This window comes from Dama dama, chromosome 5 (genome assembly GCF_033118175.1).
Source record: "Dama dama isolate Ldn47 chromosome 5, ASM3311817v1, whole genome shotgun sequence".
Classification (NCBI taxonomy): Eukaryota; Metazoa; Chordata; class Mammalia; order Artiodactyla; family Cervidae; genus Dama; species Dama dama.
The window spans coordinates 84038883-84053975 of record NC_083685.1 but is presented as its reverse complement, the minus strand read 5'-3'; the positions used below and the strand labels follow the sequence as shown (position 1 = coordinate 84053975).

The 15093-nt window shown below is 41.3% G+C and overlaps 2 protein-coding genes across 5 annotated transcripts in view; one reads left to right on the top strand and one right to left on the bottom strand.

Moving 5' to 3' along the window:
• The window catches only part of TADA2A (transcriptional adaptor 2A), a 45017-nt gene extending 36816 nt beyond the window's left edge, over nucleotides 1–8201 (bottom strand). The window contains exons 1-2 of one of the 4 annotated variants that reach the window (XM_061142726.1): nucleotides 8134–8201; nucleotides 5354–5506 (exon numbers count right to left, since the gene is read on the bottom strand). In XM_061142726.1, coding sequence (XP_060998709.1) covers nucleotides 5354–5378 — 25 coding nt within the window. In that variant the 5' untranslated portion in view covers nucleotides 5379–5506; nucleotides 8134–8201. The other 3 variants (XM_061142727.1, XM_061142728.1, XM_061142725.1) reach the window with 3 other exon arrangements.
• A 481-nt stretch (nucleotides 8202–8682) lies between these two features.
• ACACA (acetyl-CoA carboxylase alpha) overlaps nucleotides 8683–15093 on the top strand; it is a 277348-nt gene continuing 270937 nt past the window's right edge. Inside the window, exon 1 of the mRNA XM_061142719.1 lies at nucleotides 8683–8850. Coding sequence (XP_060998702.1) covers nucleotides 8813–8850 — 38 coding nt within the window. The 5' untranslated portion in view covers nucleotides 8683–8812. The remainder of the gene's footprint in view (nucleotides 8851–15093) is intronic.

Genomic DNA, 15093 nt, shown 5'->3' with positions numbered 1-15093 from the left:
CTTCTTCAAGAATCTTGACAACTTTTTGCAGGGAAAATGTTTTCATAACCAGCAGGAGGCAGAAAATGCTTTCCAAGAGTTTGTTGAATCCCGAAACATGGATTTTTACATTGTAAGAATAAATAAACTTATTTCTTGTTGGCAAAAATATGTTGATTTCAATGCTTCCTATTCTGATTAATAAAGATAACTTTGAGCCTAACTATAATGATTTAAAATTCATGGTCCAAAACTGCAATTATGTTTGCACCAACCTAATATATAACATTTTACATTTTGTTCCTGAGGATTTCTATTTTCCTATAGCTACAACCGTTGAGTATGCAGAAAGTTTCTGATACATATAGCCAAACTATCCCTCACAAAGGATTCCAGAACTTTGCTGTAACCTAGGAGGAGGGAAAGACTTTTTTTTAACAATCATTCAAAATCCAGAGGCAATAAAAGAGTAATAAATTTGACTACATAGATAAACAAAAATCTCTTTTTTGGCAAAAAAAAAAAAAAAAACTAAATATAGAAAGCAAATAAACTAGAAGGAAATACTTGTAAACATATCATAGACAAAGGGCTAACATCCTTAACATAGAAAGAACCTTTAAAAACTGAGAGAAAGGAACTTCCCAGGTGGCACAGTTGATAAGAATCTGCCTGCCAATGCAGAGGTCATGGGTTCAATCCCTGGGCCAGGAAGATTACACGTGCCATAACTACTGGGCCCACGTGCTGCAACTACTGGAAACCCAGGTACTCCCAGAGCCTGTGCTCTGCAACAAAAGAACCACAGCAATGAGAAGTCTGCACACCACAACAAATAGTCATCTCCACTTGCTGCAACTAGAGAAAACTTAAGAAAAGCAATAAACACCTAGCTCAGCCAAAATAATTAATTAAAAAAAAAAATTGAGAGGGAAAAAAAAAGAACCAAAAATCCTATTGTGAAAGTCATGAAGATGTAATTACGAAAAAGAGAGATGAATATGGACCTTAAACATGAAAAGACATTCAACTTCACTCATAATAAGAGCAATCAGCAGAAAGTTCTCACCCATCAGACTGGCAAAAATTCAAAAGCTTGATAATATAGTTTCTCAACAAGCTGTAGAGAAATAGGCATCTTCATATATTGCCTATGGAAATGCAAAATGGCACAACTCCTATGTAAGGGAATTTAGCACTATCTGGTGATTGCAGCCATGAAATTAAAAGATGCTTACTCCTTGGAAGGAAAGTTATGACCAACCTAGATAGCATATTAAAAAGCAGAGATATTACTTTGCCAACAAAGGTCCGTCTAGTCAAGGCTATGGTTTTTCCAGTGGTCATGTATGGATGTGAGAGTTGGACTGTGAAGAAAGCTGAACACCGAAAAATTGATGCTTTTGAACTGTGGTGCTGGAGAAAATTCTTGAGTCCCTTGGACTGCAAGGAGATCCAATCAGTCCATTGGAAAGGAGATCAGTCCTGGGTGTTCACTGGAAGGACTGATGCTGAAGCTCAAACTCCAATACTTTGGCCACCTCATGCAAAGAGTTGACTAATTGGAAAAGACCCTGATGCTGGGAGGGGTTGGGGTCAGGAGGAGAAGGGGACGACAGAGGATGAGATGGCTAGATGGCATCACCGACTCACTGGACATGAGTCTGAGTAAACTCCGGGAGTTGGTGATGGACAGGGAGGCCTGGCACGCTGCAATTCATGGGGTCGCAAAGAGTCGGACATGACTGAGCAACTGAACTGAAATGTCCATTTATCTTTGGACACAGGAATTCCACTTCTAAAAATCTACCTGAATATACACCTCCAACAATACCAGGTTACGCATTAGAATATTAATTGTAACTGCAAAAAACTATATTGATGTCCAAGCACTGGACAGAAATTGATCAAACTATGGTATATCCACATAATGGAGTAGTATGCAACTATAAAAAAAAAAAACTCCACAAAGTAATATAGTATTTCCAGGATACTATTAAATGGGGGCGGGGGAAGATGCAAAGATACACAGTATGCTATCTTTACAGTAAGAAATTAGGAAAAACAAACTATATTCATTTCATGAACCCCAGTGCTCACTGAAGCACTATTTACAACAGATAGGACATGGAAACAACCCAAATGTCCATGGACAGATGAATGGATAAAGAAGTTGCAGTACATATATACAATGGAATATTACTCAGCCATAAAAAGGAACAAATGAGTCAGTTCTAATGAGGCAGGTAAAACTAAGAGCCTGTTACAAAGAGTGAAGTAAGTCAGAAATGGAAAAACAAATACTGTGTATTAACGCATATACATGGAATCTAGAAAAATGGTACCGATGAACCTATTTGCAGGGCAAGAATAGAGACTCAGACACAAACAACAGACTTATGGATGCAGGAGAGGGTGGGATGAATTGAGAATGTAGCACTGAAATATACACATTACCATATGTAAAACAGATAGCTAATGGGAAGTTGCTATTCAACACAGGGAGCTCAAACTCGTGCTCTGTTGACAACCTAGAGGGGTGTGATGGGGTGGGAGGAAGGTTCAAGAGGGAGAGGACATATGTATACCTATGGCTGATTCATGCTGATGTATGGCAGAAACCAACACTACATTGTAAAGCAATTATCCTCCAATTAAAAATAAATTAAAAATATATATATATACATGTCTATTTGTCTTTGTGAAAAGAAATAAAGGACAGATAAACTAGAAAACAATGAAGCTGGAAACCTATGAAGGGCTGAATGACAGGGAATGGAATGGAGTGGAAGAGAAACATAAGGAGTAACAATTATATATATATATAAATCTCCACAGTTTTGACTTTTGGAAGTATATTTATGTTCTACAAATTAAAAATTAAATCAGTAAATACAGGAAAGAAAAACTAAAAGCAAAACAAACAGATAAACCCAAAAGTATTTCAAAAGAATACTGTAGCCACAATGAGCACGGGGAAAAAAAAGAACCAATCCAAGCAATTTATGAATATTTAACAGACCTTCAGTACTGGGTGATGCAGAGAATTTTAAACAAATCCTGAATTTGTTGAAGTTTGTCTGCTTTATGTTGTGGTACCCACAAAGCAATTCTGAAATAATTTCGGGTGTATTAAAAGACTGAGCAAATGTGCTGATGTTTTGGGAGCCAGGGTTTTCACTAATGAAAGGACACAAAATAAGGAAAAAACCTATAAAGATAAACTGGAGGTATCAATGTGAACTCATGATTTCTTAGAAAGTGTTATCTATAGGTATATACGTGTATATGTGAATATATATATTGGTATATATGTTTATAGCATATACACACATATATCTCTGAGCTCTGTGGGCCAAAAAAGCCAAGATGACAACACACTCTAGCAGCAATAAGCAATGACCAGATCGTAGTTTCTAATGTCATTCCTCTCTAAAAGGACCAAGGACTCCTCAGAGAAGTGGCTAATTCCAGGGCTGGGTGATGGGAAGTAAGATGCACCTAGAATGCGGAGCCATACCAAAAAGTAAGGAGATGCTCAACAAAGTGATGGAGGGTGGAGGCAAGTCACAAGGCTGCAAGAGACACCTTGAAGGGACTCGCAGCAGTCAAATTAGGACAATCTGAGAACCAAAATAACTAAGTATGAAAATAAATTATAAATCATTGAGAAAGCAGCAATTCATGCATCCATACTTAAACAAATAAGTGAAACAAGAGGTCTCTTGACTACAATAAAATGCTAACTAATAAATATATAGAGAGTGCTGGAGTACTGGGGTCTGGGGAAAAAAATCACTTTGTAACCATCATAATAAATGCAAAAATCATCAATGGATGCTCACTAGGGAGAAATTCTGATGAGGAACAAAATATTTTATGGTTTGAGAAAGTGTCTCCTTATGGGTTGCTTATTATACCTAAGAGAAAAAAACAATTATACGGTGAACAACTTAAATGCACACCTTGACTGGGTTTTCAAAATTAATATCACTAATGAGGGACACAGCAAGACCAGACAAACCCAAAATGAGACACCTCTATTTTTAAAAAGGGAGGAAAAGGCCTGATTCCCCAAAAGTATCAGTCACTAAAGACAAAGGCTGTGAAAATGTTTCAGTTTAAAGGAGTTAAACTTAATGCAAGACATGACCTCTGACTGTATCCTGTATGGGAAGGAAGAAAAACACCATAAAGGACATTACTGAGTCAGCTGACAAAACTGGAATACAGATGGTGGGTTAAAGAAAAATACTTTATCAACGTTATCTTACAAAAGTTGGTAACTCTACTGAGGTTAGAACAGAATATCTCTAGTCTTAAGAAATAAACACTAAACTACTTGAGGGTAAAGGCAATGACGTATGTCCCTTAGCCTCAAATGATTCTGGGGAAAAAAATGGAGTATGTCTACTTATATACACATATTTACGTAAGTAAATGTATGTATTTATAGAGATAATATATGCAAATAAGGTAAAAGGTTTACAAAAGGTGTATGGGGATTCTTTGTACTATTCTTCCAACTTTCCTTTGAGTTTGAAATTATTACCAATTTTTAAAGTTTAGTTTACAAATTATTTTAAAAATTTAAAAATTACTTTTAAAAGGTAGACTGGTTTCAGGTTACACTCCCAGCATGGGGATAATTCATTTAGGTTTTCTTTGTATATAAAATGAGATTTAAACTAGATGTGCCTTGAAAACTCCACTCTGTCCTAAATTTATATAAGGAGTGTGATGAGTAAGCAAATTAGATTTCCCCTTAAGAAATCGCTTAAGAGTCCACACTCCAAATGTGCCTTTCTAATTCGTCTCATTGGGACGCTAACATCTAACAGTGTATTTCTATTTCTGCCAAATCTCTTATCTTCAGAATCAGAGAAAAAGTAATATTTTTTTCCTCCACAGTTATGGCTGCCTGGATTTATTTCAAACATACTCCATAGTTCTCTGCACTATTATTACACTGTAGCTTACTCTGAGAATACAAGTTCTGCTAAAAACAGAGGGCAGGAGCATTTCCTTTATTCCACCATTGACATTATTTCTTACCAAAGCACCTGAAATATGTTATTGGTTCTAAAGCTAAATTCCAACTGCTTTTTTCAGTTGAACTATGGGTTAATCATACTATACATGGTCCATCTGAGCTTAGTTTTCTTATAAGACCTAGGGTGATATGTTTGTGTCAAGTGTTCAGTGGGCAATCAGTAGTATTGGTTGATTTTATTTTGATTTGATATTCTTATTCTTTTAGGATCATATTCAAATGGCTCTGTTTAACTTCAAAGTACTTATTTTTCTTCTTTGATCAACTTCCACTTTAGTTTACTGTGAATATTAACCTGGGACTTGTTCCCACAGTACTTACTGCTAAAGGAACCCAATCGGTCCATTCTCCAGTTGGCAAAGACTCTGTTGCTTTGATCGTCTTTAATCTGAGTTGCTTCAAGGAGATTTCAGAACCTGCCAACACATACACCAAAGCTGATGACCACTCCCTGTGAAGAAACAGAAGTGGCACCTGGATAAGGAAATAATTCAAAGGGACAAGATAAAGAGAAAATAACGCAATGTACTCAATTGTACACATCCTAGTTTTGTTAAGACTAAGCAAATTATTTTATCTCTATAAGCTCGTTTCCTCCTCTGTAAAACGAATATGCTACAATCATACCTACCTCCTAGAGCTGTTGAGGGTAAATATCAAAAGCCACATAAATAATATACCATAGTGCCTAGCCCATACTAAGTCCTCTATAAAGGCTACACAGTTCTAATAAACAACAACTGATTTTCTCTGCCTGGCATCACTTTTCTCCTTAGCCCTCCATCCTTTGGAAAACTGACTCTCCCACATCTCATAAGGCTTTGGTGGGATTGTGTATCACAATACTCTATCCTCCACCTCCACAGCAGCTAAAGCAATCCAATCTGGTCTTACAGAAACCTGAATATTGAGTAAGATACACAAGGACAGAGGGTAGTTGGAGCTCAGTCATTCACTAGCCAAAGAATCTGGTCCATGAGATCTGGCTCTTTGAGGCCATCCCCAAGGGTGGCCTAACTGTTTAAGCTTTTTTTCTTTTTTCTCATTTCTCTATCTTTCCAATAATACTTTAATCTGAATGAACTTCTATTACTAGAAAAGTTAGGAATCCAATCTATTACAACATACATTTTATTCACTAATTTATTATTTGAACGAATTTTTTTCCCCCTATATTTATTTATTTGATTGTGTTAGGTCTTAGTTGAGGCTTGCAGGATCTAGATCCCTGACTAGGGATCGAACCTGGGCTCCCTGTATTGGGAGCGCAGAGTCTTAGCCATTGCACTTCTAGGGAAGTAGGTATGTACAATATACCAAGTCACCTTTTTGAAGACATAAATGAACTCCTATCTCATCCTAAGCCAAAAAAAATCCCCCCTTTCTAATCTCCCATAGCCTTTTATCTCTTTCTCTCTCTCTTTTCTTCAGCATTGTTTACATTCTTCTTTGTGAGAATTACTTCTGAATGTATATTTTTCCCACTCCTAAACTAACGAAAGCAGGGACCACATCAAATACAAATTTGTATGTCTTCAAGTACTTGGTACATAGTGCCAAGCAGAAAGAATTCAATAAACACAAATGTAATGGACAAATGAGGGCTTCTCAGGTGGCTCAATGGTAAAGAATCTGCCTGCTAATGTCAGAGATATGGGTTCGAGTCTGCCACGACTTAGTAACTAAACAACAATGGACAAATAAATATTAGTTCTACAAAAAGGTTAGTTTATCTTTAGTTCTCCGACAGTGACTTTTTTCACCTGACAGTTTTAGCTTAGAATAAGTCATCATTAAGTGTATACAACGCTCAGATAACGCTGTCAATGAACTTGTCTCCTTCAGGATGAGTCGGAGTAGTTCTCCCTCTGCTCCAAATCCGAAAAAATGAGTTTGAAGAAACACGAGTTCAGTAAGAGGTATTATGCACTCAGTAACAAAATAATGGCAGTTGCTCAGTCATGTCCTACTCTGCGGCCCCATGGCCTGTAGCCCATCAGGGTTCCTCTGTCCATGGGATTTTCCAGGCAGGAATACTGGAGTGGGTTGCCATTCCCTTCCACGGGACCTTCCCCACCCAGGGACTGAACCCGGATCTCCCGCATTGCAGGTACTTTACCGTCTGGGCCACAAACAGCGAACATTTATTGAAGTTTTCTCATAAGCTAGACACTGTGGCACCACTGTGTGTGGATTATCTGTGAATCCTTACAATCTTCTGAGGCATGGAAGTTTTTCGTGTTTTTTTTTTTTTTTTTGGCATGGAACTTTTTCAAGGAGGGAAAGAAGCCCTGAAAGATTACTCGCACAATGTCTTACAGTGAGTGAACAGCAGCGTCACTTCAACAGAGATTAATAGAGATGGGGAAATAAAGGATGTACATAGCCTCATAAATGCTCCATGTTGTAAGCACAAGATTGCAGTAAGCAGAATATTCTTTCTCCACTCCGTTCTTCTCACTGGAGACATTACTGACGCTAACATCCATGAAAGGGTGGATGCTACCTCCAAGTTAACATTTGCCAAAGTTCAAGAAGTTACTGGGAGGAGGAGGAAAGGGGCGTGAAGAGCCTTTCCTCCTCGGTGTGGTACTGAGGACAGGAGCAGGCTTGGAAGAGACTCGCAGACAAGATTCGAAGCCTCACTTGGTCCCCATTAACTATATGACCTCAGGCGTCATTTTACTGGAGACTCAGACGACCTCAGCTCTATACACAGGAAATATATACTTGGAAGGCCTATCTGAAAACAAGGGGTCACGTCAGCCCTTTGTTGAGAACGGGATTTCGCTCTCCACCACAGCAGCGACAGGAATGCCGAGGCGGAGACCCAGCGGACCGTTCAGGGGGCGGGGCGCGCCGGGCTCGAGGCGGGGCGCGGCCCCAGGCCTGTCCCGGTCCGTGTCGCCCTCCCCCATCGCGCCGCGTGGCCCGCGCCTCACGCCCGCCCGCCTGCCCCTCTCGCCCCTGAAGCCGCCAGGGCCCACAGCCCGCAGCCCTCCCGCAACCTGGCCGCCCCTCGTAGTCCCTGCCTCCCACCTCGTCCCGCGAGTGGGGCTCACGGCCCGCGGCCAACCGCCCCGCAGCGCCTCGTGCCTTACCTCAGCGCGTTCCCCCTCCTCCGCGCCGAGGAAACGCCAGCCGTGCGCGCGCCCGAGCTTTGCGTGCGCGCTCCCCTCGGGCAGCGCAGGCGCGGGCGGGCCGCGCGCCCGCCGCCTCCGCCCAGGCCCCGCCCCGGCCGTCGAAGCCCCGTCGCGGGTGGCGCGCCTGCCACCGCCCCTGGCTCGGCCCTGCTCCCGGGCTCTCGCCGCGCCCCCGCCGCGGCCTCTTGCAGAGAGGCCTGAGAGGCTGGGACTCTGAGCCGCTTGCCCGAGTTCTGAGTGGGACCAGTTATTACCCTTTCCCGAGGGCGTGTTGCTGGTCGCCGCAGGCCGGCCGGTGGCTGGTGCCGCCGTTTTATCCGCTCCAAAGTGCGCTGAGCCGGAGCGGGCCAGTACTGCCCCGCTTTTGTGTTTTCTGACATTCCCACTCCCACCCTTGTTACAGCCTCGAAGGAGATCGAGGCTAAGCGCCTGGGCCCAAGGACGGCGAGCGGGGGTGGCCTCTCGAAGCCGGGTCTTGCAGTGCCGCTCGTGGATTAATCAGACTGCCTGAATGGTTTAAGGGTACACTGGGTACGTTTGATTCAGATGCTCCTGGAACGTCGAAATTATCATCTTTGGAAAGAACCATCCCCTCTTTGGGCTTCAGGGGCCCAGATTGAGGCGCGATGATGAGAGGATGTGGTGGTCCACTCTGATGTCAATCTTGAGGGCTAGGTATGTCCCGACATCTCTTGTTACTACTACTAATTATTGTAATAGCTGCCATTTGTTGGGTATTTAGTGCATGCCAGGTATTGTACAAAGGAGGTTGCAAACATGGTCTCATTTAATCTTCAGAAACAACCTTGTGGGGTAGACACTCATTGTTACCATCCCCATTTTCCAGCTGAAAACCTTTAGAAGCTGCCTTGTGAATAACTTGGGATCACATGCTAGATCACGTATGGAAAGGGGATTCAAACAGTTGCTGGGCTTAACCATTATGCTACTACATCTGTTTAAGTCTTTCATTCATAAATTTGCCGAACCTCTTATAGAATTCATTTACACTTTGTGCCAGCGTGGCCTCTTTATTCTTTTTTTTTTTTTTTTTAGTATCTGAGTCATACAAGTTCATTCTAAAAAAAAAAAAAAGAATATTTGCATGAGCAAAAATAATGTGAAAACCAGCTCCCCCCATGTAATTTAACATTTTGCTATACACTGTTTTAGATATTTTTTGACATATCATTATTGACATGATATGCTTCATGTCAATAAATATAGAATAGTTTTACATATGTTGTATCCTGAAAATCTGTTTATTCATTCATTAATCAAATATTTAATGAGAAGACACTGTTGTACATGCTGGGAATTCAGCAGTGAATAAAAATTTCTGCCTCATATAATAATGGGGGAGATTGACAATAAGCAACACATAAACTATATTACTATGTGATAGCTAATGCCCAATAATGTGGCAGGTTTTTTAAAAAATCAAGACAAAGGGATAAGAGTGATGGGATGATGCTGTATTAGATGGGGCAAACAAGACAGGCCTCTACATCACAAGCTGAAATCTAATAATTAATGAGGGAGGTAGCTGTGTGGATTTCTAGAGAGAAACTGTTCTAGGAGAAAAGAAATGGCAATTAAAATAGCCCAGATTGCTTGGCATGTTGGAGAAGAAGCTAGAAATTAGAGAAAGAAATTGTGAAATAGGCAGAAGACAGATCATGTATCTGGTAAGCCACCGTTGGACTTTGGATTTTATTAGAATGTGACAGAATACCATGGAAGGGTTGAGAACAAAGGAATCATCAAATTTGTTTTAATTGCAGCCTTGGATTAGTGAAAGTGAAAGTTGCTCAGTCCTGTCTGAGTCCTTGCGACCTCTTGGGATTCTCTAGGCCAGAATACTGCAGTGGGTAACCTTTCCCTTCTCCAGGGGATCTTCCCAACCCAGGGATTGAATCCAGGTCTCCTACATTGCAGGCGGATTGTTTATCAGATTTGTTTTAAAAAGAATCACTGGCAGTTATGTGGCAAATAGATAGTAGAAGCACTAAAATTGCCCTTTCAATCATCCATTTTTAACAGTGTACTGGTGTTGCACCAACATCTTTACAACCACTCTCACCTCCACAAACAGAAACTGGCATCAAACGTTTAGGACTTATCTTCATGTTTTTTTCTCCTAAACTGAAAGTTTTTGATACTGGCTAGGGCGTATATCCAGATCTGGACGTCATCATTGTCAACAAACTGAATATGAGTCATCAGTGTTGTACTGTTGTGGATAAACAGTCCCACATGATGCAGGGATCTATTCATTAGAAACACAGCATTCAAGCACCTGGAAATTACCCTTTCTCTTCAATTGATGTTAGGCCCTCAGAATTCTAAGCCCCAATTTAGTCATTGTGCTTAAGAAAGATGTGGAGAAATTAAAAATGCAAAGTGAGGGGAAGGATAACAGGGATGAAAGCAGTGCTTTTCTCAGTTTCTGCCTTCAGCATAGCAGTGGCATCAGTTATAACATGAGGAACACAAATTTGGAGGAGAAATGAAAGATTCTGTTTCAGATCTGCTTTGCAACCTGCATATGGAAATGATATAAATAAGTTTGAAGCTAAGAGGAGAGACCAGGGCTAAAACGGTTTAATGGTATTAGAACTGTTTCTTTGGATATAAGTTTTCTTTGTAACCTCAGTACCCAGAAGAACCTCCTGGACAAATATTTGCAAAATGAGCAGGTAAAAGCAAAGGCATGTGTGAAGTACTCAGGCAAAAGAAAGATTGTGTAAGGTAAAAAGAGGAAATGTCCAGTTTATGCTTTCACCAGAGGGCCATGCACCTGAACATGACCTCTGTCTGAGTAGGGTGATAAGTCCCTATTTGCTTGGAACAGTCCTGGTTTAAACCTATTGTCCCCATATAATTAGTGAGGTTGCATTTCACTCTTAGAAGTGTCTCTGTTTGTACAGTAAATTATATGGTCCCTCTTTGAAGAAGACCCTTCAGGGTCCAATGTCTTTCTCTTTCTTTGTCATTTTTGCCCCCATCTTACTCTTCATTCTCCCACCAGGTAGAAGTACCTACTTTTGCCCCTAGGCACTACTTCCAAGTTTCTTTTGCTAAGGTACCTTCACTTCAACTTAGACTTCACTTCCTCAGGTACATCTCTTCTGACCTCCCCAAGTCTGGATCTAGTACCCCTCTTACATGCGTCCCAGTGCACCCTCTGTTTAACCTGTCCTGGGAGAGACAGCTCAGTACCTTGTTGCCCCCTCACTAAGCATTGTCTGCCAACGAACCTGAAAAAAACAACTCTTGTCCTCTTGAAGACAGAAAGTTACATTAACAATATTAAGACCAGTCCCTGTTGAACTAATATTTTTAAAGAGTGACCTTCAGGACAGACTAATAGCACCTTCTCCAAGCCCTTCCATTCTTCACTAACTGAGGAGGTTGACTTCTGAACTCAAATCCCAACAAGGAAAATTCCATCCTCCCATCAGGCTCTGTAACGTGGCTACCATCGATTGAGTCCAAAATCTGCCCAAAACTCCTCTCCCACCACTTAATCGATGGTTAGAATCCGAAGTGCAGTTTCTGAGCCTTCCTCCCTATGAAAATGATGATCTGTCATTTCTGGTTACCTTGTCGTGAGTGCTGAAAGACTAGAAACTTGATCTCCTCTTTTATTTATTTTTCCTGTATCTAAGGTGGCTGTTTGTACTGTGGTATACAAATAGATAAAACAGAACATCTAAAAATCTAGCCATGCTTTCCCCATTTCAACTTCCTTCCCTTTAAACTCAGATAACCCTGGTCAATGTAAATTAGCCAGAGATTTAGTTCTGGGAGCAGAGCTCTGTGCCAAATACAAGGGTTCTTAAAGACAAGGAGTTTCCTGTGATGCACTCAGTAGAGACAGCTCCACTCCACCAAAGGCCTGAGCCCAGGGATTGCAGCTCTTTAGCGCTCAGCTCTTTGAGTCCACACACTAGGAGCCTAGCGTGCTACAGTCCATGGGGTCACAAAGAGTTGGACACGACTTCACAACTGAACAACAACAACAACAAAAAACTGACTCCGCCACGGCCCAGCTCAGGGCTGGTCCAGCCTCTTCGGCCTCTGTTGCTGCCTCTTCCATTCAGGAGTGTTTCAATCCTCTTGTTTTCATTTGCTCCGTCCCTCCATATCTTTCTCCTTTTGTGGCCACCCTAGTCAAAGGAGTTAGGGAATAATAGTATTCCTTCTAGGAGGTTCCTAGATTGCTTTTTTTTGTTTTTTTAAATTAATTGATTTTTAAATTATTTATTTCTTTGTGGCTGCGCTGGGTCTTGGTTGCTTCGGGTGGGTTTTCTGTAGCTGCAGAGAGTGGAGGATTCTGTTTGTTGCAGTGCACAGGCTTCTCACTGCGGTGACTTCTGTGGTTGCGGAGTACAGGCTCTAGGGCTCAAGGGCTTCAATAGCTGCGGCACACGGGCTTGTTTTGTGGCATGTGGGATCTACCAGGACCAGGGATTGAACCTGCGTCCCTTGCCTTGAGGATTCTTAACCATTGGACCACTGGGGAAGTCCCCTTTTTTTTTTTTAAATTTACTTTTATTGAAGTATAGTTAAATTACAGTGTTAATTACTGCTGTACAAGAAAGTGACTCAGTTACACATATATATACATAAATACATTCTTTTTCATATTCTTTTCTATTACATTTTATCATAGAGTATTGAATATAGTTCTCTCTGCTCTACAGAAGGACCTTGTTACTTATCCATCCCATATATACGAATTTGCATCTGCTAATCCCAAACTCCCACTCTCACCCTTTTCCTCCCCACTCCCACCGCGCCACCACCAGTGTATTCTCCGTGTCCCTGATTTAGGTTCAGTTGCTAGACTGCTCTTCTTACTTGATCACCCTCAATCATGACCATTCTGCCGAGGAAGGATTGAAGTATTTTTGCTAATCTACTTAAAGAAATATAAGGTCTATATATAATTGTTTCTCTACACAGCAGTGTATGTGGAGTGCTTCTGCATAAGTAAGGACTCCCTAAAGTTTCCAAGTGGCGCTAGTGGTAAAGAATCCGCCTGCCAATGCAGGAGACATAAGAGACGTGGTTTTGATCCCTGGGTTGAGAAGATCCCCTGGAGAAGGGCATGGCAAACCCACTCCAGTATTCTTGCCTGGAGAATCCCATGGACAGAGGAGCCTGGTGGGCTACAGTCCATAGGGTCACACAGAGTCAGACATGACTGAAGTGGCTTAGCACTCATGCAGAGATCTTAAAAGTGAACAAGAAGGAACAAGTTCTGGACCCTATTGCAACCCATTCTTCAGATAAGGAAAAGTGAGGTGCAGAGAGGTAAAACCTCTTACCCTAAATCATTCATTTCCTAGGTAGTACAGCCAGAATTAAAATCAGGTCTGTCCAAATGTAATTAATAAACTCCCTCTGGCTATTCAAGCTAAAAAGTTAGCAAGTTTTAGGATTTTCATAATCCCAGGGTCATTAAGGCTGATTTTCATGAATCTAGCCCTTTGCTACCCATCTCTTCTGCCTCTTCCTCACCTCACTGATGTTTTAATTTTTGGCCACACTGTGTAACTTGTGGGATCTTAGTTCTCCTGTCAGGGATGGAACCAGGGCCCTGGCAGTGAGAGTGCCAAGTCCTAAGCCTTGGACTGGCAGGCAGTTCCCTCCCTGTCTTCTTTTTCATCTCTGCAACGCATAGGATGTCTGTCTCTTGGAACAGCAGGTCTGGGGTAGGATCTAAAAAGTTAGGTGAATCAGGAATGTCTTATTGCTGAATGACTCCTGTTTACCTGGAAAATTGTAAATGCCTACTAGGCAGCCTAGCTGCATGCCTTTCAGCCTGATGGACAAGGCCTCCGACTTTTGGCTTTCCAAACAGACTCCTAAAGTGTTCTGTGTAATTTGATGACAGGCAGTCTATACTCTTTTGCAACCAACAGGTAAATGTTTGAAACATGAATTGTTAGAAACCAATTAATATAATTGAAAAGGTATGTAGTTTGAAAGAAGGCTTCAGGAAAGAAGCCTTTCCTGAATTTGAATCCTGTTCCTCCTTTGACAACCTTCAAGCATTTAGGCAAATTATTACCTTTCTGTGCCTTTTTTCTCCTCATACATAAAAAGAAAATAATACCTAATTTATAAGACTTTTATGAGGATAAGATGGTGTATGTATAGTACCTAGTTCATGGTGGGGGTCAAATAAATTATAATTGTGGTTTTAATTTTAATTCCAAAAGTGCTCCATTGTATGACCTTGGGACTTGCTTAGAAATTATTTTAGGCTATGTTGGCTAGTGGTCAGCATTGGAATATTTTTGTTATTTGAATCAAAGAACTATCTACTGGAAACCTGTAGGTTTCTTAAACACTGAGCAATTAAACAGAATTTTCTTTTGCTGCCTGCTTCTTTTTCTTTTAAAACAATTTAGTAATGAGTTTGACTTTTTTAAGCCTTTCCCTTCTCCAGGGGAGCTGCCCAACCTAGGGATCAAACCCAGGTCTCTTGCATTGCAGGCAGATTCTTTACCAGCTGAGCCACAAGGGAAGCCCAAGAATACTGGAGTGGGTAACCTATCCCTTCTCCAGCAGATCTTCCCAACCCAGGAATCGAACCAGGGTCTCCTGCATTACAGACAGATTCTTTACCAATTGAGCTATCAGGGAAGCCCTTTTTTAAAAGTTATTATTCATTTGCTTTGGCTGCACTGAGTCTTTGTTGTTGCACATAGGCTTTCTCTACTTGTGGAGAGCAGGGGCTACTCTCTAGTTGCCGTGTGCTGGCTTCTCATTGTGGTGGCTTCTCTGGTTGCAGAGCATGAGCTCCAGAGCTCGCAGGCTTCAATAGTTGTGTCACCTAGGCTGAGTAGTTGCGGCTCTCAGGCTCTAGAGTAAAGGCTCCATAGTTGTTGTGCATGGGCTTAG